This window comes from Cyrtonyx montezumae, unplaced genomic scaffold (genome assembly GCF_038088225.1).
Source record: "Cyrtonyx montezumae isolate F1298 unplaced genomic scaffold, pur_monq_1.0 scaffold_0, whole genome shotgun sequence".
Lineage (NCBI taxonomy): Eukaryota > Metazoa > Chordata > Aves > Galliformes > Odontophoridae > Cyrtonyx > Cyrtonyx montezumae.
The window spans coordinates 48,870,982-48,898,944 of NW_027071824.1; the positions used below are offsets into that span (position 1 = coordinate 48,870,982).

Below are 27,963 nucleotides of genomic sequence, written 5' to 3' on the forward strand. Positions count from 1 at the left end.
AGTGTATAACATAATTGCTTTAACAGAGAGTAATGGAAGATGACATTTTCATACTATGCTAATATATTTTGCAGGTAAGTTTCTGCCCTTTTTGGGACATAAACCAATAACTACAGGACGCATTACACAGATCAAAGAGTGGTTTAGTTGTTAATACTTGTACTGTGTCTACACATTCACTCACCACATACACAAAGAAATGCACCATACTTTATCCAAACAGACTCAATTCTGTTGGTATCCTCATCTATGAATAACAAATACAGAACTGTTTTATCATGACCAAAAAACCCCACCACATTTCTTTAAAAAATAAATAAATAAAAAGCAACCTTTATGACACTTTAGAAGTGGCAAGAAAAAAAAAAAACAATTTTAAATCCCACATAATAGAAAGGACTTAGTGCATTCCTTGCCTTGGTTAGACTCCTGTAAGGATTCTCACACATCAGTGAGAAATTAAACACATACCTGAATTTAGGGATGATTTTAAAATCTTCCTAAATCAGGGGGATTTTTTTTCTGACCAGGGTATATACTGCAAAGTTTCCCATGACATCCTTCTTTGTAAATTTGGACACACATTTCCCAGCACTACACCATCAACAAGCACCTCCAGTGTTGTCAAAATCCATAGTCTGTATTTATGAATTCAATAATCTCCCCTCCCCACCCCCCCGTCTTCTCCCCTGACACACGTATGCATTTAATAAAGAAAGTAAACCCTATTTTACCTTGTATATCAGAGGTAACCAGTATACTACACTGTTTGGCCTAGAAATAGGATAACTGGAAAACAGATATGTAGTATATTCATAGCTGGCATAGACAGAATGAGGGTTTGGAAGAAAGTCAATAGGCAGTGACAAAAGCAGGACTACAAAGTCACTTATTCATGCTCAAATTGCATGAGCACAGAGCGACCTTCCTCTCCACATGCATCTCTGCAGAGGCCCCAGCCACAAACACAGAGAGGGCCCAGGACAGCGTGAGTATGGCCCAAGTGACACCACAGAAGGAGGAGAGAAAGGTGTTTTGAGTTATCTTAGCTGCAATGTCTTTAAAAGCAGGACTAATAAAATGGAAAATGAAAAGGCTCACAGGCATGGCAACCCAGCCAGTAGGGTAATACAGACCAGGTGGTTACAGATAGAGCCTTGATAAACCAGCTCCGCAGCAACTTCAAGCAACTGAGCTGCCCTGAACCACATGCAAAATTGAGGTCTTCCCCAAACTAGGGTAGGCTTGACCACACGCCATACTGATTTACTGATTTCTCCCTGTAATTCCACAGGGCTCTGAGGTGTCGTGGCTCTTCCTCACTGCCACTGGTTAGAAACTAAACTGGTTTGTAAGATATCTACAAAACCACTTCAAAAACTATCGGGTGGGAGATGCTACAGACCCCAGAAGAACCTGATGCATTTTTGACAGGAGAACCTGCCCCAGAATAATAATGCTTAGAGACTATTTAAAATTCATTACAACTGTACGAATGTCCTAAGGGTAAAAGGGAGGACAACCATAAAGCTTACACATTCTGCTTCAGTGGTTTATGTGTTGAACTCCATATTTTGATGTTTCCTTAGTGAACTTAGCTACCTACTGAAACCTAAAGAAGCATATTGGACTACTGGAAATGTATCTGAAAAACAATTATCTCCATAGCTCAGATGAAGCCAAACATGAACAGATAATTGGCCACATAAACCCCAACTCACCAGTTGTGGGTGAACCTGCAACAAGTTTGTTCAATACGCAGAACTGAAATGAAAGGGAGCTTAGGCCTTCCGATCGCTTAAATCTCACTCACAATACTCACAATACTACTTTTTAAAGTAAAAAGAACTCCTTACTCTCATATTACACTACATCATTACTGAACACATCTTCCAAGAACAAGTTTATCATGCAACTCAACCTCTTTTGAAGGCAGGTTTTTTTTTATTTCAGTTTGGAAATCACAACTTGATAAAGTATTAAAAATAAGGAGAGTGAAGGATGCATACCCACGGAAGTTAATATATCATATGCCGTGAAGGGTTGTCACTCAGTCCTAGACTGAAAAAGCATTTGCCATGATTTCCACTCCATTGCCAGCAGAAACAAAATAGTAGAGAACACCATTTATTCTAGGAAAAAAACCAAAACCCAAACAAAACCAAAAAAACCCACCCTAAATCTTAACTATTTCCATTCTCTGCATCCACACTAATGACTGGATATTCTACTGGGAAAAAAAAATATTGTGAAACTGATGCCACTAACTGAATTGGACATTGTTACACACAGTAGGTTCACCAAATAAACACTGTCTAAAGGAAAACAGAGGCCTTGTTTACTCCAGCTGCTTGTGCACCGAAAGACAGCTCCAGCAGAGAGAGCAAAGGAGCAGGAAAGGGGGTGGAGAGCAGTGGACAAAAGACAGAACTGGTTGGACCAACAATCCATGAAGCACCCTGTCACTGTGGATTATTTAAAAAGATAAAACATTTAGAGAACTGTGATCTCAGTTCTGAAGTGGCACTCTACTTTGTGGATGATTTTTACTGGGACAGCTCTTGTCCTAGATAAAAGGAATCATGAGTGTCTCTGGTAGCATCTCCCAAGACTCATCCATGTCTCACCTCTGACATGATATCTCATCAGCATGTATAACCAGGACCAGCAAAGCTGGCACTTAGGATTTCTGGTGATTAAAGCTTACATACGGATTCTTCAGGTTACTGAACAAAAGCCTCCCCAGTGTCCACAGTTGGGGCACACACAAACCAGTACTGCCCACTCAGTTCCGCTAGGAGTGACCGTCTCAGCACACAGCTCTTGCCTACACTTGCTGAAGCTAGATCCTCACAGTGGAGGATCAGCACCTATAAAATTAATTTTATCAGCTGGAAATAGTGATGTTTTAAAACCATGAGTGTATCAACTGGAAAGTTATTTGGTAGAACAACATCAGTTTTACCGCCAAGTTTTTATCCGAGTATTTTGCAAATGAGAATGGGAACACAATCTGCACTTACAGACCTATCTGTGGGCAAAATCAGACAGCATGGTGGGAATCAAGTATAAACTTATCTGCATGCTGTAGTGATCACAACAAATCCAGTGTCCTAACTCCCAAGCTATTAGTTCCCACATCAGCAGGTATTACTGAGTCCCTTTCAGAGCTGCAGGGCTGGAAAACAGTGCAGGAGACTGGCATGCAGCTAGAAGTCCTTCCTCCAAGCTCCTTCTGGGCAGTCAGATAGAACCTGTCCCTCCAGTGACAATACTGGGAAGGTGGAGAACCACTGCTTACAACTTGAGAAATACCTACTACAACTTTAACCACCAGGGGACATTGCTTTGTTTCTTCCTCTCTTATTTTTCCACTGTAAGAAAACTGCCACACCATAACAATATAGTCTGAAAAGTATTTAAAAACTTAAATCTTGAAATGCAGGACAGCTCAGAATTCAATCTGCAATAAAGAAAGTATAGCTCAGGTACCTCTGTGCTTGCTTTGCACTTGTACTAATACGATCTAAAATAACCTTAAAAGAGACTTTGCATCAACTTGCATGTCTGAGCAATTGCTGTAACTCTGAAACCCATGAAGGCAACCAGAAGGAAGCAGTTCCTAAACTAATTATCAGCCCATGACATCATGTCAACAGTCAAGATCTAAAGTTGTGCCTGCCCTTTGATCTATGTACAAAATTCAATGGCTCTATTTAGCACAGCGTGCAGCTGTATGAGTACCATGACGGGTTGCACTCATTCTGTACCATACTGCAGACAGAACTGCAACTGCAAAGTATGTTTGTAAGATCACTATAGAACATGCAAATTATCAGCCACGGAAGCTCTGTCTGCTTAGCCCTTTTATTTAAAATCTTATTTATCTTTTTTTACCACCATATATAGAAATTAACACAGATTACACACACACAATGCATAACCTTTTCTCTCCCTCAAGCAAAAACAGGATTTAAATTTTTTGCATGCCCAAACCACAGCCTGGAATTTTAGAATTTTCTTCTATTTTATAATGCATTTTAATACACAAATGCTTTCTCGATTTCTCAGTTGTACTAACATTACTATTCTTAACTCTTATTTGGATCCATTATTCCATCCTTTACTGTCTAGAATGAATAGGAAAATAGTTCTGATATACAGCATTGCAAAGACACTAACATGCAACCAGTTTGGACATGCCTGCTAAGGCATTCAGTGAATGAAAGCTCAGTCACTTCTACCATCAAGGACTATAAAACTATGAACCTCCACAGAAAAATCTTACAGAAAGCACCAGCATTTTTTATTTTACCCTAAGCTGAAATAATTTTTAAAGGCCATTTGAATAATTAGAAATCATTATTTTTCACAGAAGCTAGCACTAATGGAAGCAAGTAGGACGTATTATCTGCTTTTGCCTGTTCCACTGATGTCCCAGAAGTCAATCTGCAAAGCACTTGTCCATCCATTACACCATTCTAACACGTAGGAGGTTTTCTGGGACTAGAACTATCATCATAACAGTGCAGAAACTCTGGACAAAGGAGCCTGTAACAGTTGGGTCATGAAAGAATATTATTTCAGCAGCTTCCAAGAAGCACAGCTCTTTCTGCCCCATTCAGCAGGTCTGGAAGCGTGTGAACACTCGGGTTTGGGGCATCAGGAACCACACAAGGTTTCCTGTGAAAGCAGCCTACAAGCCAGAAGTGAAACAGCGTCTCACCATGGGAAGTAAGCAAAGGAAGAGATTATTTGAGGTTACCCAGAACACAGTCTGAGTGTGGATCAAGCAGCAGAAGCACAGTGCGCAGGAAAAGCTGCAAAACATTGTGTGATTGCAATGCCCAGGAGGCAAAAATAGAGGGCAGAAAGAATTAATCATACGTGTAAAAGGGGAAAGGCAATTTTATTGCTGTCGAAACAAAAATCCTCCTTGTGCTTAATCCAGCCTACTCAGACTGCTGCATACCGTGGAGCTTCCCTTGCTGCTTCAGATGGCCAGTTATCATAAACTTCTGACACTGCTCTTTCCATCTCTCACTTTAGTTTCTACTCTCTTCTCCTACTACTATCTCTTTATTAGTCACCTTCTTTACTCCTCCTCCTATCTGTAAATGTTTCAAGTCCACTGGCTGGTTTTTCACCTCTACTGCATATAAGTGACAGCTTTAAACTTTCCTGCTTATTGCTTTAATTGCCCTTCAAGATGAATGGAGGTGAATGTCACAGCTGGAGTTCTACAAGCACAGTTCCTTCTCTCAGTGCATCTGCACCTATTCACAGACATCAGCAGTTGAAGATATCAAGTATTTGTATTTGTTATGCATTTTCATAGAATGTCATATCAACAGGTGGGAATGCAATCACATCCTGTGCTTGCTATGGGATCAAAGTGCATTTTAACTGTCTCCATATCCTGTTAATGATCCATTCTTGCATACAAAGCTATACTACAACTTGACTTATGTTATACTGACATGTAAAGAACACTGGTAAAAACCAAAGTTATACGTGCTAGTCAATTAATGAATCTAAAAAGATTACAATCTGACTTAAATCAACACTTGGTTTTATATTATTTATATCTACTCTTCAGGCATGTATATTCACATAGAACTACTCTTTCATTTGCTAAAATACAAACACCTCTGTGTTTGCGGACCTCAACTGCACCACCTCACCTGGCAGCCCCTTCTCACCTCAACTCAATGTACTGTTCATAATCATTGGTACAACTCTGGTTTTACCTCTACTACAGTAATCTTTCATTGCATTTACATCCTCAGTTTCTAGACACACAGATGTATAAATAGTGAGCATACAGTTTATAATATATAATATCACCAGATGCACCCAGTGTTTTTCAGGGTACAGACTTGGAGAGAACATAAAACATATTGCTCTGTAGCTCCTTTGAGATTACTGTTATCTTCACCATTGCTGAGAGCAGCCACAATAAGAAGTGCCAGTTATATTTCCATGGAAAGAAGTCTTCAATACAGATACAGATCACAATTTCTCTACTCCTGCAAAGTTTAGCTGCTCGTGTTTAGTGTAACCAGTTTTCTTGAGTAGGCTTCAACACTGCCATTAAATTACAGGTTAATCTTTAAATTTAGGATTATAAAGTCTAATTTTTCTGACCTTCAGCTGTGCAGGCATAGCTCTCGCAGGTCAACCAAAACATTACGTACCACTTCAGCAAAACATGCGAGGTACCACAGTTACAGTGATCTGAACAAAACGCTTTAAAGTGACTTGGCATCCACAGAAACGTTCTTGGACAATTTTTGAAATACTTTGATGTCTATAGCAAATATTTCATTGAAAACTTATGATGGCATACACGGTTCCTATAAAAAATTCTCCATACTTGCTATGTTTGATAAAAATGAATGAAAAAAATAAACAAGAACTAAAAGAACTCCAATTAGAATTGAGTTTATCTGCTACTGAAACACAATACCTATCTGAGAAAACTGACCAGAACCCTTACAGTTCTCTGTCTGCTCTAAACAAGGGTATTGCCAGTCCCAATGGTACTCTCTGAGTCTGAGCGAGGAGAATTAAAAGAAAGGAAGAACAAACAAAGGTAATTTCAGACCATGTAAAAATAATAGCCTCACTGTGACTGAGCTTTAACACCTGACTGCATCCCAACAGCAGTGAAAAAGTGATGTCAACGTCTGCTGCGAGAAGCTATTCCCAGTGTCCTGTCCTTCATGCGACTCCCAAAATGAACAGACCTCATAGGTCAGGTCCATGTTACCAACACCTTGATTCTGCTTATCTTCTGCTGGCCAAGCATTTGTGAGAAAGGACCCACATCACACCAACAAAAGTTCCTATTTCCTGGCAGGCTTTAATCCCCTCCCCTGCTCCATTCCCACTCTGAGCAAATAACTGAGTCCAGAAAAAGCACAGCACATGAGGGTCTGGGGGTATCGCTAATGAAGTTGTCACACTTCATCATACTCCCACCATGATTAACTGTGCTAACAGACATGTAACATGGTTCTTGCATATGAAAATGTTAAATCAATGGAGTAAAAGAATCCTGACGTCTGTATAAGGTGATCTGGATTGCAGTGAAGAAGAGCTGCACCTTGTGCATATCTGGAACATCATCCCTGGGTCACGCTCCATGCTTTGACACAGAGCACACCCACCCAAACAGGGAACAGTTCAAGGGGTGGGCTTTCAAATAAATATTAAGCCTAGGCATAAAAAAAGACACAGCTACAGCTGTGAACACTAACTGGCACTGTGTTGTAGCACCTTTGGGACTACAACACTGGAACCAAGCTCGTTTATCTGAACAAGCTGAATGAAAGTGCAAACTGGCAGGATGAGCTTGCTGCTGAGATATCCTATTTGCCAATTAAGAGAAACAGCATCTTCTACTATCCTCACACTTGGATTGCCAAGTCTAAACTAGGAAACAAGAGTTATAGAAAGTTCCTTCCTTGTTTATACTTTTAATCTCTACAGAAAAAAAAAATGGGCAAACAAACCTTATTTCTTGCAAAATATCCAGGAACAATAGCAGTAGTAACTGAATCACTTTCTGCTCATTGCTGGAGTATGATGGGGGTGCCAGATGTTCAAGTTTCCAAACACAGCCGTAGGAATGTGACTCACTTCTAACTAAACTTCTGTGATTGCATTTAGTGTGAACTGAGTCACAGTCCTGTGCAGACACTGCTGCTGCATGGCCTCGCTTAAAGCCTTGCTTCACCCCACTCACATGGCTCATGCTGACAGGCACTGACGGATGGGACCATTTCTTCACCTGAAAATAAGATGGTAATGCTCTTCTGCAACCCACCAGCTGCCTGTTGGAGGGAATGATCTCCTACCACCACTGATTCAGACTTTTTTTTTTTCCCTTTTGAAAAAGTGCCAAAAGAAAAAGTACCAAAACTGAGTCACTGCTCATAAAGGAGTAGCCAAAAGCTGCCTTCAACTTTATTATAACTGTATGAAAACTACGGAAAGAACATCTAACATTTAGCCAGGTAATTAAATGCATTTCTCTCTCTACTGTGATGGAGAAATTTACTAAATACCTCATTAGAACAATTAAAATACACAGTGATGACACTTGAGCTCGTTTGGGTGATTAGAAACTATCAGCTGTTACCATAGGAAACCAATTGGCGTAGCTCTTCCTTTGCAGCACATACACTTTACCACCTAGTCCTGGGGTTAGAAGTGACCTCACAGGGATACAGAGCGACAGAGCCACTGATGCAGATACATTTATAAACATATCTTGTTCTTACATTACATAGCACCATGTTTTTTTTTGTTTTTTTTTGTTTTTTTTTTTTATGGCAATACCGCTGAATACTAAGTATCCAAATACTTCCAAAAATAAAGGCAAACATTTTTGTTAAAGCACTAGCAGTTCTTCCCCAGCAAAAGTGCCTTTGAGTAGTATATTGTACATTTGCTTTCCAGCAAAATTTACAGTCAAGAAAGTTCCAGCGCAGAACTAACACTTATTTGCTTCCCGTTAAAAACTTAGCTAACCTAAGTCACAAAATAAACCCGTACGAGCAGCGCTACACAATGCAAGAACCCCCAGCTGGAGTAGCACTTAGCGCTTCCGTTGAAAAATGCACCCGGGGATCTCCGAGCAGTTATAAACTCAATTAATTAATTAGGGCTCTCAGCACCTCCGCGAGGCAGCGGGCGCATTTATCTGCTTTATGAGGGGTGGTGTGCCCGGGGCTGCCCAGCGAGAGACTTTCAGAGCAGCGAACAGATCTGAGTTATTGATTACCACTGCTGTATTGTTCTCTCCCCCCAAACCCCGCGCTGAGTTATGACCATCGTTGGCGTGATAACCACCGCGTGGCAACGCTCAGCCGACGTTCGCTCCCTCTTTGTTTGGGCTGCGTTTAAAACTTGAGCGTTACTGAAACTGCGATTGATCTCCTCGGAGCGAGCAAATCCCGCAGCAATAATTCTTGCGTTTCATTCCCAGCTGTTGCCACTGTCCGAAAGGGCAGCCTGGGGAGCAGTAGGTTGTTCCGAGAAGGGATGTCACAGGGAGACGCGGAGCGGCCGCTCGCGGTGCCGTCGGGCCGTGCTCTTGGGGCGGGCAGGAGAGCACAGCGCGGCGGTGCGGGGCTCGCAGCCGAGCTCACCGCTCGCTCCGACTTTTCCAGCAACCACCACCAAAAAGCAAAGCGGCAGGAAGTTGCATCGGCCGGATCTCCCCTTTTCCTGCCTCCCCTAGGCGCGCGATTGAGGATGCTCCCACTTACCTCTCCCGCGGGCACGTCTGAGAGGCTTCACTCGGCGCCTGCGGACGGCTCTGCTGTGTGCGTGTGGGGGGGTACAGATCTAAGCGGAGCCCCCGAGCCCGCGGCGCCCAGCGGAGAAACGGGACGGGGCGGGGGCCCCAGCTCCGCCCGCGAGTTTCTGCTGAGCAGCCCCGGGGCACGGAGCGGGGAGGGGAGTTTTTCTACTCAGGAAGAAAGCGGCTGCCCCCTCCCGCTCCACCCCCTCCTCCCCGCCCTCCTTCCTTACCTCTCCCCGTCCTCCTCCCTCCTCCTCCTCCCCCCGGCCCTTCACGCCATGGAGGCGGCCCCTCTCCGCCCGCCGCCCGCGGGCCGCCCCTGGTAGAGAGAGAGGTGCGCTTCTTCGGGAGCCGCAAAACATGTAAATGAGCGCCCGACCCCGACGGTCGGAGCTGCGGGTTCTGCACGGCTCTGTGTCCATCCCACAGTGCTGCGTAATCATAGGATTACAGGATATCCCGAGTTGGAAGGGAACCATAAGGATCGTGGACTCTGACTGTCGACCCATCACCACCGTATCCACTAACCACGTCCCTCGGTGTCGTCTCTAAGCGTTTCTTGAACGCTTCCAGGGACGGTGGCTCCACCACCTCGCCGGGCAGCCCGTTTCAGCCCGACCATTCTTCTGAGAATAAATCTTCCCTATATCCATATACTATCCCTAGTATACCCCCTTAGGCCATTGCCCTTTAGGCAACTCGAGGCTATTACCTCCCATCCTATCACTGGTTACGCAGAAGAGGCCTACTTCCCCCTCTCCACAGCCCCCTTTCAGTAGTTAAAGAGAGCAGTAAGGTTTCCCTTGAGCCTCCTCTTCTCCAGATCAGACAACCCCAGTTCCCTCGGCCGCTTCCCATAAGAACCATGCCCAAACACTTCACAGAGCTGTTGCCCTTCTCTGGACACGCTCCGGGGCCTCCATGTCTTTCTTGCAGTGAAGGGCCCAACAGAACACCTCATCCAAACAAGTCCCCTCAGAGTTCTTTTTCCTCAGAATGAAACAAAACAGCAATTTGCCCATCTGCTCTTTGAAACGTGATGTAACTGTATTTAATCTTATACAAGCAAAAATGTGAAACACCAACAGCATCCCCGCCAATCATCCTGACTTTATGCAGCCACTCAAATGAAGGCACGTGGGAAAGTAATGGAAAATGGAACAACATAACTGATCCTTGGAAACAGTTGTCTTTGTCACTAGTTACCAGGAAAAAGTACAAAATGAAGATTTTCAAATGTTTGTTGGGTACACAAAGCTGAGAACGTTTCATTGACTTCAGAGTGCGGGCTGGGATCCAAACAAACACATGCACATGCAATAGATCAGGATGCTGAACAGCCTCCTGGAGTTTAGATTTCTCAAAACATCACCTCAGTGATGTTACTGAATCACTGCCTGGGCTGTAGGTGCTCATACAGTACAAAACTGATTTTCTGAGGATAGTTTAAAACAAGCCTCATGGTTTATGGCAGTATGCTTTCCTGCTGTTCTAGGAAGACTAATAAACTTGTAGAAACTAGGCAAAACTAGAAACTATACATTTATTTTTAATCCTTCCCTTCTGAGGGATTTCCCTGATTATTGACAGCCTTATTGGGATCCACCAGCAGTTACTGCAAACTCAGAGTAGTGCCAGAGCCTGGAAGGAAGCTTTGCTTTGTACCCGTAGTGACGTGCTGACAAGAACAGAGTGCTCCAGTTTCAGTCATGCAAACACGAGATTAAGCATTAGAAGATGTGTTTTTAAACACCTATATTTGAATAGTATTGTGCCATACTGTACTGATAACGTGGTTGTAAAATATTGGTGTTGTAAAATGAATGAGCATGAGGAAAGCTATGTCCACCACCAGCCAGACATGGATCAGAGGGAAATTGTACAGGAATTCCCAGAACTGTTGGGATGCCTAAAGTGATGAGCAGGGGGTATTCACATACTAGTCATATGTTAGCATCAAATAATTAGGTATTTAAATGTATTGAATCTAAGTAACACAGCACTGTTAACTTGCACTTCTGAACAGCATAACTCAAAACCTCAGTTCTTAGTAGTACCTATCTGTATTTCAGATAAACTGCACTACACTGCTTTGTCACATTTGAATACCTGGGCAAGGCATGCTGTGTTCCCATTCAGGCTGTGCACTCTGGTTCCTTTCTCAGAGGATGAGTTGGGATGTGCTTGGGTCTTGCTCTGATGTGGAACTGTACAGTGGTGGAGAGCCACAAAGCCCCTCTGCCTTATGTCTTCTTGTATAAAATGGGGCTCATTTTACTGCTCATTATCCCATAAGGTGCTTGTCAGGCTAAATAAATACAATGAAATTTATATAGTCATAAAGAGAAACCCAGCAGGCAAGAAATTTCCATTCTAGTTTGATTTCAGCTTTATGACTACTTATTTTCTTTTTCTTTTCCTTCTACCCTAAGCAAACAAGGCCTCAGACTGCTGTGCCCTGCTTCAACCACCACATCATTTGAGAAGAGAGAAATGGGAAAGAGCCTGGGTCTAGCAGACATTATGTGGGTGGGGAGATGGAAAAAAATATCCCAAGAAAGAGAAGATTGGAGGAAGATATGACAACAGCCTTCAGCTACATAAAAGCTGCTGAGAAAAAGAGAATAACTTCTTATCCACATCCTCTGGGAGCAGCTGGCAAGTTGCAGTAAGAGAATTTTAAGCTAAGTAGGAAGAAAGGTATCTTTAGGGGTAAATAAACTAGCAGGAGTAAATGGCATCTCTGTCCCTGAAGGCTTTTAAGAATAGTTAAGCATGCTTTTACCAGAAACAGTTCAGAAAGTCTGACGGCACTTGCCCATAGAGCCAGGGGAACCCTGCTCATGGCCACACAACCTGTCCAGGTCCTTTCCAGTCCTCTTTTGTATGGTTATGTTCCAAGTGTGGTTTGCCATACCTCTTCTGATCCGGTCACATTAGAGTCCTTTCAAAAATGCAGAGAAGTCTAAGTACTTTCAGAACAGAATTCATCTGACCAGTTTCAGACATTTCTTTAGGAGGTGTTGAATCATGCCCTGGAGCCGTCCTTGCAACACCAGGACTGGTTTAAATGACTAATGTGTCACTGTACGATTTCCACTGCCATGGTGCCTCTGTCCCTGATGTCTTTCACTCCCTCTCTGCTCCCAAGAATCATAAGCCCTTTTTATTTGTTCCTTTTATTTTACTGGAAACTCCCACTGGGATTAGTAAATATTGCAGATATAATTTCCTTAAGTTACCTCATTCAACACTGAAACATAAAGCACATTGATCTTTTGGATGGCATTGCTCAGAACAGACTGAGGAGTGGAATTAAATTTACCTACTGGAGCTGAAGACCATTGGCTTGGCCATTGTGAAGAGCATGTTCCATGGAAATTGTCTGAAAACTACTCAGGTCAGAAACTGTTCAACTCATATGTCACATGCTCTTTATTTTTTCCTTGTCCTTTCTGGTAATGACAGTATTAGCAGTAACACGAAAATCCCGCTGCCTTTGTGACTAAGAGAAATGTACGACAATGGCAGGTTTTTGTGTGCACAAAGGAGTCACTGCTTTAGACACAATGGGCAATGAAGGCAGTGAGGTAGGGCTCATAATTTCTGCAGGAGACACAAGATGCCTGCTCACGCTTCATACATTTTAAAGCTCTTAGTTCTTAAGTTGCTGTGGAAATGTGGGAAAGATTCATTTATTAAGGTCTGGAGATGCTAGCTTGCAGAGAGAAGCTGAATGTCATTCCTTCTGTTTCACACATGCAGCCTTGGTCATTTTTGTCTTTCTTCCTCCCAAGTCAATGTAACAGTAATTTGTCTCCCTTTATTTTTCCTCTGTGATTTTCTTTCAAGCCTCACCCTCTCACTGAAGACCTATTCTGTGTGATGTGTTCAGTTTCTAATTTCCATGTAGGGCCACTTCTACTTTTCCCATTAAGTAACACAACTCTTCAAACAAAGAGAGAGAAAAGTACCAAATTCTTCAGATTCTTTCACTAATTCTCCAAAACAATTGATTTCCTTATGACTGTAATCCTTGTTTTCCCTTTATCTCTTGTGTCCAGCTGTGATGATTTCTGATCTTAGCTCTGCGAGCTGAAATCCTAAAGACAAGGGCACTGGGGCAGCCTCCTCTTGTCACTGAGTGGCAGAGTCACAGATCCACATCCTTGGAGAACGCTCACCCTGCCCTCCTCGCTCCAGGCTGCTCTGTCTGGTGGTTCTGTCATTGCTGCATTAGTGTCGCATGAAGGAAGCTTTAATTTTCACAATTTATTCTAATTCCATGTGGGGGAATGTTGGACATGGCCTCTTTTCCAGGCAGGGTGTGGACCAGACAGTGTCCTAACTCGGTTGTTACTGCTATGTCCTTCAAGTTTATGAGAGTATTGCATGATTCATACCATTTACTACTTAGGGATTTTGGGCTCTGGCTTGCAGCACAGGCAATGGGCAGAAACAGACACAGCTCCAAAGCCAAATAATTGAAGGAGTGGCTGAAAACAGCCCTGAGAATCAGAAGGAACTGAAGATCTGGAACTCTTTCCTAACTACCTCAGATACCTTCCAGGATCTGGCACACACAGTGTGGCAAAGAGCAATTTCTCTCTCAGCCTGATGTTCCTATGGGTCTGTCAGGTGCCCAGCACATTTATGGACTGGCACAATGCCTTAGTGCAACAAAGGCTTCTCTTCCCTTTGTCTTCTGCTACATCTACACATCTGTCTTTTACTCCTTCATAGCCAAAACACTGGTAGGCAGCTGGAAGGGGAAGGAACCAGCTGTGTTTCCTAAACAGTACTTCTTTATATGTAAATGAAACATCTTTCTCTGCTTTACATTTCCTTTCTTTCCCTCTCACCACGTGTTCAGTCTGGTTTAGCCTGAGGCCAGCAGACGAAGTCAGACCAGAAGAAATTCCTGCAGTTTTCACTGTGAGTGAAGAACTGTGACAGGAACCTCAGCAAGCATAGGCCAGCCACTGTGAGTGGGAACACTCATGCTCCTCAGACACCTTGGGAGGGCAGCAGCCATAAGGCGGGAACAGACCTGGCTCTGATAAAAAATGCCACATATTCTCTGGTCTCTGCCTTCCAGCAGCAGGGCCCATTATTAAGTAGAAGGACAGTATGGTTATAGTTTTTGCATCTCTGTAGACAGGGGCTGTGTTTAGGTGTACCTCTGCCCTGCTACCAGCTCCTTCAGTGCTCACCCCTGTCTGAGGGTAATCGAAGCAGGTTGGGGTCCAAGCATCACGTGGCTTTCCCTCCAGCAGAACTTGCTGTTACTTCATGTTCTCAGATGTGTGTCTCATCATGTCAGCATCTCTCCTCCCTAATTTCTGCAGTGTTACAAACCAAGCACTGTCCCCAGGAGAACAAAGCATCAGCGCTCATTCCCAGAGAAGCCTTCAGATGGGCCCCATCAGCGCTGCCTCACAGCCGCCTGCCACGTTCTCCCTCTCTGGATGCCAGATATGTCGCAATAATGTTTTCCATTTGTAACACGCTGTTTTCAATGAATAGAATCCACCTATTTTATGGAGTCACTCGATATGTGGAAAGCCAGGCAGACAACTAACAACTGCTGGAATTTGTGAAAATGTTTAAACTTACACCCCTTCCCCCTCAGTACTTGTATTTCATGCTCCCACTTCTCTCTCCTCCTTATGCTAGGGATATGTCAGTGCAAAAGGTGTGGCTCAGAGACTGCCTTTGGGCATGTTGCTGTGTTTCCCTTCAGATCTCTTTTCCCCTGATTTGCTGTGCTCCAGTTGCAGCTGAGACTCAAAGGTGGGACTTTCAATCACACAGGCACAGGCATTGGAGACTCATTTTTGTGTAACAATAACACTTGCATAAGTAGCATCATGGGATACCACAATGATCAGTTCTACACACTTGATTCTGAAGCAACAGAGCCCATCAACAATCTATGTTCAAATACATATACATGCATATATACAAATGCTATAAACAGCAAATTTAATATATACCTAACTATTGTCATATTAATGGTAGCTATCAAATCTATTTTCTTCTAAATCTAAATTCATACAGTTGTCTTCTGGTTACTTTTTTTTCTTGCTGCTGCTGACCTAGAAGTTCTGCTTCCTGCTTGACAGGAAAATAAAAACAACCCTCCCCACAAAACTAACTTCTTATGAAATGCAGATCATTCTCTCATTCTCTCAGCCTCTGTATTCTCAGGTCATGGGATCCTCGTACTCAATTGCTGCCAGTTTATGTGCATATATCGGTGGGCATTACTACCTTACCTCTGGGCAGCTTTGATGGAGGAAACAGATGAAAAGTCACTGCTGCCATCACTCTCCATGCTCCAGCACAGCCCTCCAGTAGTTGTTTCAGAAGCGTTCTGTTGGTGTAAGATAAAGAATTCCTGTATCTCAATTCCTCAACATAGTGTTCCTTTTCAGAAAGTTTCAAGTACCATCTCCTTTTTTGGGATTATCACAATTTGCAGATTGCTCAGCAGTTAGGGGCACCCACTGAAATTCCTAGAGTAAGCCTGAGGTCCCAGGGGATGGCATTGCAGGAAAACCACAATTCCCAGGTTTTGAGATAAGGCAAGTGAATAGTCATTTACTTAGACACTTTTATTCTTCAGGGTTGGTAGAGCCTTTAAAAGTTAATAATCTAATAGAATTTTATTAGGCCCAGTTTTCAGAGTTCCATTTGAGTTGTGACAAAACAAGACCAAATTTTAATGGACTTGTTTTCCTAAAATATATCCTCAAAATAACACTCTTCTATGTTTTGGTCAAGAAAATCTTACTTTTGTTTGTCCCTTGTACAGAGTTTAAGATATCTTACGATTGTTTTTTCACTCTTAAAAAGAACACAAGTTCTTCAGACTTCCAAGAGGAAAAGATCTGGCTCTTATCCATGGCTGGTGATGAGTGGTTCCATGCTGGCCTTGTGTGGTCCCATCGAAGCACTGTGTCCAGGCCTGGGGTGCTCAGCACAAGAGGATGTGGAGTTGTTAAGAGCTGGTCCAGAGGAGGGCCATGAAAATGATCAGAGGGTTGGAGCACCCCTCCAATGAAGAAATGCTCAGTCAGATGGACTTGTTCAGCTTGGAGAGAACAAGGCTTGAGGAAGACCTCCCTGTAGCCTTTCAGTATTTAAAAGTGAGCTTATAAACATGAGGGGAAACAACTTTTTATGTGGTCCGATAGTGATGGGACAAGGGGGAATGGTTTTAAACTAAAAGAGAGGAGATTGAGAGTAGATGTCTGGAGGAAATTTTTCAATGAGAGGATGGTGAGACACTGGCACAGACTGCTGTGGATGCCCCATCCCTGGATGCACTCAAGGCCAGGTTGGATGGAGCCTTGGGGAGGCTGATCTGGTGGGTAGCAGCAGCAGGGGGCTGGGTCTTGATGGTCTTTGAGGTCCCTTCCAACCTAAAACATTCGATGATTCTATGATTCACTTGTGCCACTGTCATTTTGTGACTCGCAGCCTCTAATTTGCAGGAGGATGGAAGCCATAATATGGTTTTAAAGTTGCTAAGATGGTTTATCTCCCCAGTGCAAGTATTTAAAAGCTGTTATAACCGTGTCTGAGAGACTGCTGTGTGGGCCTCAACAGTGCAAGTGAGAAATACACAGGGATTTTAGCAGTTCCGATTAAATCAGGTTAGCGCTGGTGGGGGCAGAAGCTGGATGCGGTGCTTCAGATGTTCACCCTTCCATGAACTCGGACATCTGGTCAGCAGCAAACCTGCTGTGGTCTTGCCATGCTATTAGAGAGCTGCTGTGGGCATTCAGCACAGCCTGAAAGATTTTCCTTAGGTCTCTGTCTTACATTCAGGAAAACGACCACTCACCCTGACCACAGCACTATTCCATTGGTCTGCACAAAGGAATCCCCATTTTGCCCTGTAGAGTTGTTGGCAAACATTCCCAAGTCTGTTTAACTTCCTGGATTCCATTTTATTTTGGCCTTAATCCATGCTCAGTTTTCAAGTCGGCATTTCTATTTATAGTGCTTACAGAAAAGCAAGATCTGTTCCTTAAAATGAAATCTTTCTAAAAACAACCTCCATTTTTTTTTGTACAATTTTTTCTCTCTTGTGACTCTCTGAGGAGGTTTGATGTTCCACTCACTCAGAAGTGAACAAACACAGTTACAGGAGATGGGGCTCATTATGGGACTGAGCCTTTTCCAGGAGGCTTTGTGCCAACTGGTTGGGGGTGGTTCTTGGTCAGTTAACACACATCTTGTGTGGGGGCATCATTATCACCACTGTACCATTACAGCTAGTATTCTGCAGAGGTAAAGTTTCTATAGGTTAGCCAAGTGCTTTCCCTTCTAGATCGGATGAAATCTGCCACAAAGCAAGTGTACAAAAGAAGAATATTTTGTTTTAAAAGTTGATTGCTTAAATGTACTTGTAATATCTCCAGAGGTTCTTATATAAGAATAGTCACTATAAGAATCTTTACATACTGATTTCATAGTAACTCTGTTTTTAATTATTTTGCAAATGCTTCAACTGTTTTTCCAGCATCTTCCTGCAGCCACAGACATGGGGAGTCACACTTCCAGTAGCATTTGTGGCCAGACCATCCTTAGAATTTGTCACCTTTCCATTTAAAAAAAGACGCTGATATTAGGAATCAGGGTCTTAGAAGACTTCATTGTCAACAGGCACTGTATTTTAATTTTCTTTAAAAACAAAACTGAACAAAACCAAGAAAACGCCTTCAAGTATGAAAAAATCAAATTGAGAAAAACAAAGGCATGAGAGTACATAGTATCAGTTTGGATCAGAATCAAGTTAGAAATTATTTTCAAATTTTAAGGTCAGAATTTCAAATGAGGCAGTAATCATAGATCTGAGTCTTTAATTTGCGTACTTCTCTACGTAGCACAGATCATACCCTTATCTTGAGCCAGATTTGCAGCCCAAGATGTTGATGCTAATCTATACATTTCAAATGTATATTTCTACTAAACATGAGTATTTTACTCCTTGTTGCCATAAGTAAAATATTTTCAGCCTATGCCTTATGAGGAAGAAAATGGTACTTTCATTTTCCTTCTTCATCCACTTTGTTTTAAGTAAAATTTGCTCAATACTTCTTTTTTTTCTTTTCCTCTTCCATGCTTCATACTAAACTGGAAAACTTGCAAATCACTTTTAAGTATGTGAGAATTTTAAAATACCTTCACTATGTGAATAAAATAAAGGTAGGAAAAAGTATCAATTAAAGACTGGTATCTCTGAAATGAGGTGGAATGGCATTTGCCTCTGCTTCTGATATAAAATACAGCATTGGTGAAACTGCAAAAATGATGAGCTACGGTGTAAGGAATTGCCACAGGTCAAATCCATTCTGAGAATTGTCTCAGCCCAAGAAAGTAACTTCTTATTGTGGAATTTCTTTGAAACAAAAAAATGTGTAATGTTCTTTAAACTTGGAGGGAAATTTATTCAAAATAGTGCCACCTTAGTTTGCCAGGACATAATTTTTAATGTGGCAAAAGTCTCAGACACATTCTTGCAGCAGTTGTCCTCTGTTAGGTGCTGAAAGCAGCCCTGCTTATGGTGTGGCAGAACCAGAGCTTTGGAGTGAACCCATAGAAAACAGGAAACCTGTTTGCTTAGATGAGCTGATAAGAACACAGATATTCAGTTTACGCCTTGAGTCTTGCTTCTCTTCTGGGCTTAGGCTGCACTTAGTGCATGTGGATGGATGCACCTTGGTGGTATATCCTTCCTGCTCTTGGAGGGATTTTCCAGCAAAGTGGAAAATGTGAGTTTGATTCCACTTGTGCTGAAGAGGGCGGGTACTGTTACTCTGGTTTCCTACATTCTGCAGAAGAGCTCTGACACAGGTACTGTGGACTAAAAGAGGAATCACCATGAGAATTTTACCATTGGTTAGACACTGGCAGGAATACAGAGCATGTAGTCAAGGCTCCCAGCACTATAATTCTGCATTTTGCTGCCTAAACTTCATCCACATGTCTTTTTGGCTACGATGCATCTTTCTCTTTGGGCCTCAGTATTTCTGTTTCTTCAAGAAGAGTTGCAGTATGTCTCCCGTTTGTTTAGATAGTGAGAGAATAACTCCCTCATGGCTTGCAAAACACTGATCTACCGTGATTACCTAGGCTGCCAAGGTAGCTCTTAATGGAATAAGAGTTTCATATCTTTCCTGGTGCTTACAATTATTAACACTACATTTCTCTTACAGTATTCAGACAGTGCATGGGAAAAGCCAGTAACTGTGTGAAAGGCAGTGATGATAAAAGGAATTTACGAAGTATGCATTGCTCACCTGTCCCAGCTGGACTAGAGAAACAAAGGAAACACAGACCTACACAGGAATCTGCTTTAATTCATCATTCTATTTTATGAAGCATCAAACAGCATTTTCACAAATTAGCATTTAACAGCAGTTAAGAAAGGATCACAGGGTTACTGAAGGAAAAGCCAAAAACCTATTTCATAGTCACTGATTCTTCACTTGGCAGCAGTGCTCTTGGAGGGCTTGGGTAGTACCCAGCAGTTGCTGAGCTATTTGAGGAAAATCGTGTAAATCTATAATCCAGCGGTAAATCTGAAAGACAGAAATATACCACATCTGATTAGCAGCACAGTCCATATCACATAAAAAATAAGCCTGTGGTGAATAGCAGCACTTCTTAAGCCCTTAAGCTGTTTGCTTGCTGGCATTAGAACTCAATCGGATTGCACGATTACATATTTATTTGACATCTTCAACTGTCCAAGGAATTGACTTTCAGAGTTTACTCAACTGCAGTAAAGGATATTCAGTTCCTTGATTGCTGAAATAATGCTAGTCACAGAAAATGATTAGATGAGTGCTTATAAAACAAACAAAAATCATCTAGCCTAGATGGAATTTTCCCACTACAACAGTTTAAGGTTCTTCAAGCCGACACTCTTCTCTTTTGTCTCAGGAATAAGCTGATGAGGGCCCCATTAAAAACAAATAAGTCCTTTACTTATTTATTTATTTATTTTGTGATGACTGTAGCAAGATTTCCAAAAAGCACTCACTCTTGGACTTTGCTGAAGTACAGTGTTAATGCCATCATTTTGTATGAAGCTTTCTTAGAAATTTGTGCTCTTAACTTGGCATACCCATCACATCCACTATATGTAGAAGACTGAATACATTTAAATAGTTATGAACAGTCAGAGCTTTCTTTTCTTTCATTCTTTTAGAAGTCTTTACTGCCAGCAGTGCCACCTCCTAAAGCCAGGAAACTGATACTTCTCATACTTACTTCTTATTCAAAGTTTAAGAAATCAAATAATAATAAAAAAACAACAACAAAAAAAAACCTCCACACAAATAAAATTATATTCAACAATTATCCTTCTAGTTAATGGGGGCAGGGAGGGGGGAAAAGCTGAGATCCTACCTAGTTTTCTGTTTAGAACCAAAGCAAAAAAAAAACATATACTGAACTCATATGTTTTTTTTTTTTTTGGGGGGGGGGGGGTTGTGGGGGGGGAAGGGTTTGAAGTACATTTGGGCTGACATCTAGATACTACAGGCTATAATTTTTTCTGCACTCAGCTCCTTTAGTGAAACAGAAAAACACAGTCTTAGCAGTTTCAGATCAAACAACAGGAAGTTCAGTTCTATCTCAGCAGTAACACTTATGCAGACATCCAGGCCTGCAGATTTAAGACCATATAAAACACAGCTGAAGCAAACAAATCAGTATCTAGATCCAGAGAAATCAGATACTGGCTGTAGTAAAGAAATAATGTGAGGGTACTCGATTGCAAGTGAATTATGCTCTATTAAGTGGATTACTTCAACTTGTCAAAGAAGCATATTTTCTCATTCCATCTCAGCCAAGGGATTCTCTAGGGCTCTTTCAGAGTATATCAGAGCAGGCAGATGTTTTCTAGTCTACTGAGCAAAGAAGCAAGGACTCTGAATATCTTTATAAAATATAAAATTTAGATGCTGTACCATTACTTTTATCTAAAAGCTTTTAATTCATTTTTTCTTCTAGCAGTTTGGAGTCTCCCAAGAGCAGTTTAACCAAAAAGCAGCAGTGCAGACTTGCAGTCCTATCTTGAAGAACTGTGCAAATGTAAATGCATTAAAATGGCAATTTTGTTGATATTTCATGGTAAACTAGCTTTAAACAATCAGCTTAAATACCAAACCCATTCTGAATACAATGCACAGGACTCCAACAGAGAATAATCAATTTTACATATTCAAAACCCCATCTGCTCATTTAAATATTGCTTTTGTCTGAGCAAGTTGACTGCAAGATGAACAGGAGGTATCCGCATATAATCAGAGTGAAGACAAAGGGTAATTAGCCAAAGAAAGAAAAATGAGGGGGAATATAAAATCATGAAAAACTGGAAATCCAGAAAATGTCAGAGACGAAGTGTGCTGTAAGTCCTTTTAAGCTTAGCACTTCTGAAAACTCTGAAACTTCACACAAAGTGCAGTTGCTTTGGATAGCAAAGAGTTCATGTGAACCATACACCAAAGCTCAGTCCAACTTCTCTGGATGCAAATGGCAGTGGTGCCAGCCATGGTACCAACAGTGAGCCAGCAAAGAACCATGGTGAAGGTCTTGAGTTTGCCTCCTGAACACAGCAGCAATTACTTTTGACCAGGTCTTATTTCCTACTATCACTGTTTGCATACAGGAGAAATGAGCACTGCTTGTTTAAAAGAAAAAAAGGGAATAGTAATAATAAAGGATGCAGAATTTGATAATGAAGCAAGCCTCAGTTAGGAAATAAATGGGTGCTTATTTCCAAAACGATTGTTTCCTAGTATTTTTGCCAATAAATATCTTCAGGCTCTGCTACTGTGCACGTTCACAGCTGCTGCTGTCTTGGCAGAACTTCACATCTGGGCACTGCCTTCTCATCCAGCCCTGGTGCAGAGCTGTAAATTAGAAGGGGGCACATATTCAGCTCTCTCTTACATACAGTGGGGACTCCGATTAGTGCTAGCCTATGCTGACAATGGATTCAGCACAAACCTGATCTCATGCTGCCACTCAGCTAGGAAATAAAATAACAGCGTTCACTTTTGGAGCTCAGACTCCTAGGAGTCAAACACGGAGGATCTCACCATCTATAACCCTTGCTAGATCTACAAGAATTCTAGTTACTAGATGTAGCCTCTGGAATTTCCTTGCTCCAAAACCGGACCTGAGTGCCAGTGGGTGATGAGTACCGGCTCCCTTTGCAGCAGCTGTGCAGGCAGGGTTGCTGATGCTTCCCAATGGCTCAGCCTGTGCTCAGGGCTGCATGCTGCTGATCACAGAAGGTCCCTGGGAGAGCCTGCCAAGCCCAACCTCACTTACAGGGCTCCAGCAGCCCTTGTTTAAATAAAATGGCGATGGTGATGTCTGAACAGTAACCACTGCCAGGCTTATTCCAGTCACTAAGATGCTGCGTTCCAGTTAGTAAGATCCAGCTGTTAAGTGACATAAATTATAACGTCATGCTCTGATGCTTTGATGTATCCATATTCATACATTTTGTTAAGGGATAAAGATGGATTTATTTTGTACATATTAACTTGACTATGTCTCAGTCACTGCTCAGTTAGTATAAGCCAATAAATGAAAGCCAAAATCTTTTATTGGAAAAAAAACAACCACAAGTGTTGTAGCCACAGGGTAAGAAGGGGAAACCACAAGAAGAAGGGAAAACGTAGTATTTGAGATGAGTAATCAGGAAAATATTTGAGTAACTGAATGGAAGTCAGTTATAATCTAATCCTGACATAGCCTTGCTTGATAAACTTAATACTCCTATTTAATCCTTCTCTGAGATTTCCTTGAACAAATCAATATATGGAACAATTACAATCTTAACTGAGGTCTTTAGGTGGAAGATATTTCTACTGTCAAAAACATAGTCCAAGCCTAAAGCAGATTTCTCTCAAAACACACAGAAGAAATATCACAAAGAATTCTGCAATAATGACCACCGAAAGGAGAACAACATTCTTTTGCAGTGACAGCACAGCAACACACCGGTGATGCATGAGAAGCCCACAGAAGAAGGAGTTTCCACTCCAGGACGCAGCAGGGCTGCTGAAACCTTGTAGTAAACAGAACAGCAGGACTGACTGAACCCACACAGAACCCACAAGCTTCTGATTGCTATCAAGGGACAAATGGGGGAGGGGTGGGGGGTGGAAGCAAAAAGCTCTTCAGCAATACCTGAGTTTTAACTTTGAGAATCTTCAAACTGCTTAATTGTAGCAAATATCAAAACACCACAGACAATCTATCATGTGGCTCAGCACGCAGGTAGTACAGCTATAGGGGCAATTATCAGCCAGTTTTAATTCTCTTGTTTTTACAGGAATTCCAGTAGTTTACTCTAGCTTAGGAGCTCTGCCATAGAGCTTCGCTTATATTGCAAAGTTGATGTAGAAGAAAATGGAAAGTTTTGATTTATTAACAGTAACAATTGCTAAAATTATTTCTGAACAGAAGAGTAAGCATGCTTTTGGCTGCACCGCCAAGAGGACTACTCTGTAGGCTGTCACCTACAGGTAAACAGTACTGAATGTGTTTTTGGAAATATTAACTATTTTTATCTTCTGAGATAATTCTATTTTATAATAATCACAACAGCTCTTGTACCAAGAGCTGGGAACGTGAAGGAATGCACTAGTAACAACAACAAAAAATGCCAAGGCCACAATTAGATTTATCTGATAGCAGTTATTTTTAGCGAGACATCTCAGGCAGATTTTCCTAAACAGGAGATCAGATGTTTTCTGTATTAACCCAAAGCTCCTGAAATACTGAAGTTAGCATTCCTTCTGCCAATTACATGAAAGTCAAAGCTCCTGTTTGTAGGCTCTGCTGCTCAACAGTGAGAGAGGAGGAGGATGCACATCTGTGTAGGCGTTTGTGGGAGATGGGAGGCTCAACATCAGTGAGGTACACTAGAGAAGGAAGGTGCTAAAGCTTCTGAACTTGGAAGTAGCTGGCACTCACAAAGCACTCTGTGAGCCAGTGCAGTTTATGCATGCACAAATAAAGACAAATATTGCTTTTGGCGAAACTGCAGAATTTCTGCTTTAATAGTAGCCCTTTAACAGCTTTTCCTATTGCAGGTGCACTGTTTGGAGAACATAGAGTCGTAGAGTTAGAAGGGATCTTTAAGGGCCATCTACTCCAACTCTGCAATGAACAGGAACGCTGACAGTTAGATCAGCTTGCTCAGAGCTCCATCCAGCCTGACCCTGGATGTCTCTAGGAAAGGATTATTTGTATCAAGCCTCCAGCCAGAAGAACTACCTAGCCATTCCCAGTTGCTGTTCTGCAAGCAATCGAACTACTATGCTATAATACTCTCAAATATTTAAGACAATCTAAAAAAAATTCTAAGACAAGATTCTAATGGCATGCATTAGTCTTTTAGGGATCACTTAATCTATTTCACTGATTCATCACGGGTGTGAGGCAGGTGGGAAGGGCTTCTGAGGGCTACGCTAAAGGAGCCTGAAAACATGCAATTGAGATTACAGGTAATTCCGAGCAAAGAAAAGAACCAAGTTGTTAATTCAGACAGTGAAGGCATGAGAGCCATACTAAGATAAAATGCAGTGATTACAAGTCAATTTTCTTTTTGAAGCAAATTCTCTGCAATCAGCATTACTCTCCAAACTTGAAATAACATTCCTCTCCCCTGTAAAATAAATGTCTTCTTTTCCTTTCCTATTCTTTTTTTTCATGATGGGTGACAAACTGCTTAACTAAGGGCAGAAAGCCATACGTGTTAAGCTTTTTAAGCAGTGAAGACAAAGCCTATATTGTTTTTTCATGTGTTGTTACCATCTTAATCCAGAGGGAATATAGTAGACACCAGGCTACATTACAGTATCAGCAACTTTTTTTTTTTTTTAATGTGTATAAAAGATTGCAGGTTATGTAAAATTTGATCTAGTTAAAGAAGTATTTCCAATACTTGATGTTTTACCTACTTGTACTGCTTTTCACACTCAGAAATTATCAACTTGTTATCATCAGAGTTTTCAAAGAAGAAACTTAAACCCATCTCATAAGCATGTGATCTAGTCAAAACCCAATTATAGCTTTAATTGCAGCCTGCAAATGAAATTATGCTGCTTGAGTTGAAGGATAACTTTAAAGCAGAAATGACCGATTGGTTCCACCTTTCTTAATGAGCTGCTCATGAGTTCTCCCTTTAATCTTTTAGAGGTGGCTGTGCTTTGACATTTCACAGAGTAGAATGGGGATTGCAGGAACATTTCTGTCAGTTATTGGCTAGGAAGTAATTTTTTGGGTTCTGCATGACTTGACATGGCCTTCGGGGGCACAAGTCAATACACCTTTCTGGAGGAGCAGTGAAAAGCAAGCCAAACTGGAACACTGTGAATGGTTCATTCCATGGACTAAAATCACTGACAAGAAATGACTAAATCCTTGAAAAGACGGACCCTTTGGTGAATACCAGGGTCCTGAAGGCTGTTTACGACTATTAGCAGTGAATAAGATTTTTTTATGGTTGAGATGCAATTTATTGTCAGTTTCAGTTGTATTTTGCAGCTGAAAAAGTAAATATGTTATATTTGTCTGTTGAGTGTATTGTTCTGTCTCTCAAATTCAGAGCACTGAAACTCATTTCCTGGAACAGTTAAATCAGATTATATTATCTAACACTTTCCAATTTACACATAGTCAGAGCAAGATGCTGCTAACACAACCTGACCACATCTCCAGTAAACTATCTTTGCTGCCAGATTTTTTTGTAACAAAATAAAAACAGCAGAACCAGAAAGACTCAGAAACTATGTTGTGATATATATCTATAACACTAAAAATGCATTTCTTTCAAAAAAAGGTTTGTTATAAAAACGATCTCTTGGGTCTTTTAACAGCAAATGCTCTTTTATAGCAGCTAAGCCCAGAAGGAAGTCAGAATCCTCAAAGCATTTTGTTAAACTGAAGTCCCTAGGACACTGTGTAGATACATTCTTACTTGAAAGTGTTAAAAAAAAGCATGGTTGTAAAGCATTAGATATTAAAGTTTACTGCTAATTAAAAAGTAATTTATAATATATATACTTCTATATGTTTTTTATATCATTATTATATTATTTGAATAAGTAAGAGTTTGCTGTTATCTCTCTGATTACAGGAAAGTCTAATCTTAATTTTAATAGGAGCTAGATTTGAGTATATACTACGCAATTTCAATGAAAAAGCACAGAAAAAATGTATAACAATATGGTGATTATTTTTTTTCTGTTTCACTCTAGTTATAATTACACATGATAACACTCAGGATATAGAAATTATATGTGGCTACATGCTCAGTTAAATTCATGACTTCCACAGTAATATTAAATTCCTCACAATATTCACCTTTAAAACAATGCTGAATGCAATTTGCAGCCACTGTGCAGTGGGCAGACTCGTGTATCTGCGACACACACTTTGCCAGCTCCAGTGTCCCAGCCACAGCTGCCTTCTGCTTTCCATTGTGCAGACAATTTGCTACTCTAAGCAGAAACATGAACTCCTTTGCTCTGGTTCACTGGCAATTTCAGCATTATATTTATACAGCAAGCAGATCGACGACTCAAAACTCCTGCAGAAAGAGGCAGGATATGGGACCTTGGCTCTCTTAAAGAGACAGCTTTGGCAAATTATAACAGATTTTTCTCTTCTATTAGTCAACTGAAATAGCAATAAGGCATGAAGAAAAACTTATGTACTCTTATGGGCAAAGCATGGTAAGATTTCATATGGTTCACAAGCTTTAAAGAAACACATGACCTCATGAGCAACATGAGTTTAGCAGTTGACTACTTGATGGTACCATTCAGGTTATGCAGGTAAATAGATAAGCACATCTGCCTATACTTGGCTCAAATCAACTTTCTCAAATTGAGAACCATATAACAGACACTGTGGTTTATGCAAAATGCCTTTTTTTCAGACCGATCCCTACACCTTTTAATTTCCACGTGTGAGCTAGAGTGTAACATTCCCATGATAATGAATCCTGGTTTGTAAAATTTGGCTTAAAATATCATTGTGTTTGAAAACGGTCAAGAACTGTGAGGGAGCTGTAAATGAGGAGAGAGATTTAATAGCAGGAAAGCGGAGAAACAGATGGACTTGTGAGTGAGGCATTGAGAACAGGAGTAGGAGTGTTGGCTTCCAATATTTTATTAACCATGTATTGTCAGTCTAACTGTGAGATCCTCAGCTTTCAAATTCTTGAGAAAAGCCTTCCTGCTCAGTGAAAGGGGAGAGGAAAACTACCTCGTAAGTGAACTATGAACTGTTTAGGAAACTTTCAGCTTAAGACATTTCCTCTTAATATTACAGAGATACTTACTGCTACTTTTCGGTTAAACTTTTAAAATATCATCTTAATGTCAAAGTGATAATATCTTAAATGAAGAGTTTTATTTTTACCCCTCTGTCATTTCCTCTCCAGAGGAAAGTACATAGAATTTATAAGAGAAGACCCTTTCTGTCCTTTGGCCGATTTCAGTGATAAAGATGTTCTTTTTAATGCCCAAGGAAAATGTTAATTCCTCTTAAGAGACTGTCAGGGGAATTGAGATGACAAGCTGTGGTGCAGTAATCTACAA

The 27,963-nt window shown here is 41.3% G+C and overlaps 2 protein-coding genes across 2 annotated transcripts in view; both read right to left on the bottom strand.

The window, feature by feature from the left end:
* DSE (dermatan sulfate epimerase) overlaps nucleotides 1–9,388 on the bottom strand; it is a 31,728-nt gene extending 22,340 nt beyond the window's left edge. The window contains exon 1 of the mRNA XM_065734585.1: nucleotides 9,279–9,388. The gene's annotated coding sequence lies outside the window, so the exon portion shown is untranslated. The remainder of the gene's footprint in view (nucleotides 1–9,278) is intronic.
* Nucleotides 9,389–19,666: 10,278 nt separating this feature from the next.
* Nucleotides 19,667–27,963, bottom strand: part of NT5DC1 (5'-nucleotidase domain containing 1) — a 126,311-nt gene continuing 118,014 nt past the window's right edge. The window contains exon 12 of the mRNA XM_065734685.1: nucleotides 19,667–19,908. Coding sequence (XP_065590757.1) covers nucleotides 19,790–19,908 — 119 coding nt within the window. The 3' untranslated portion in view covers nucleotides 19,667–19,789. The remainder of the gene's footprint in view (nucleotides 19,909–27,963) is intronic.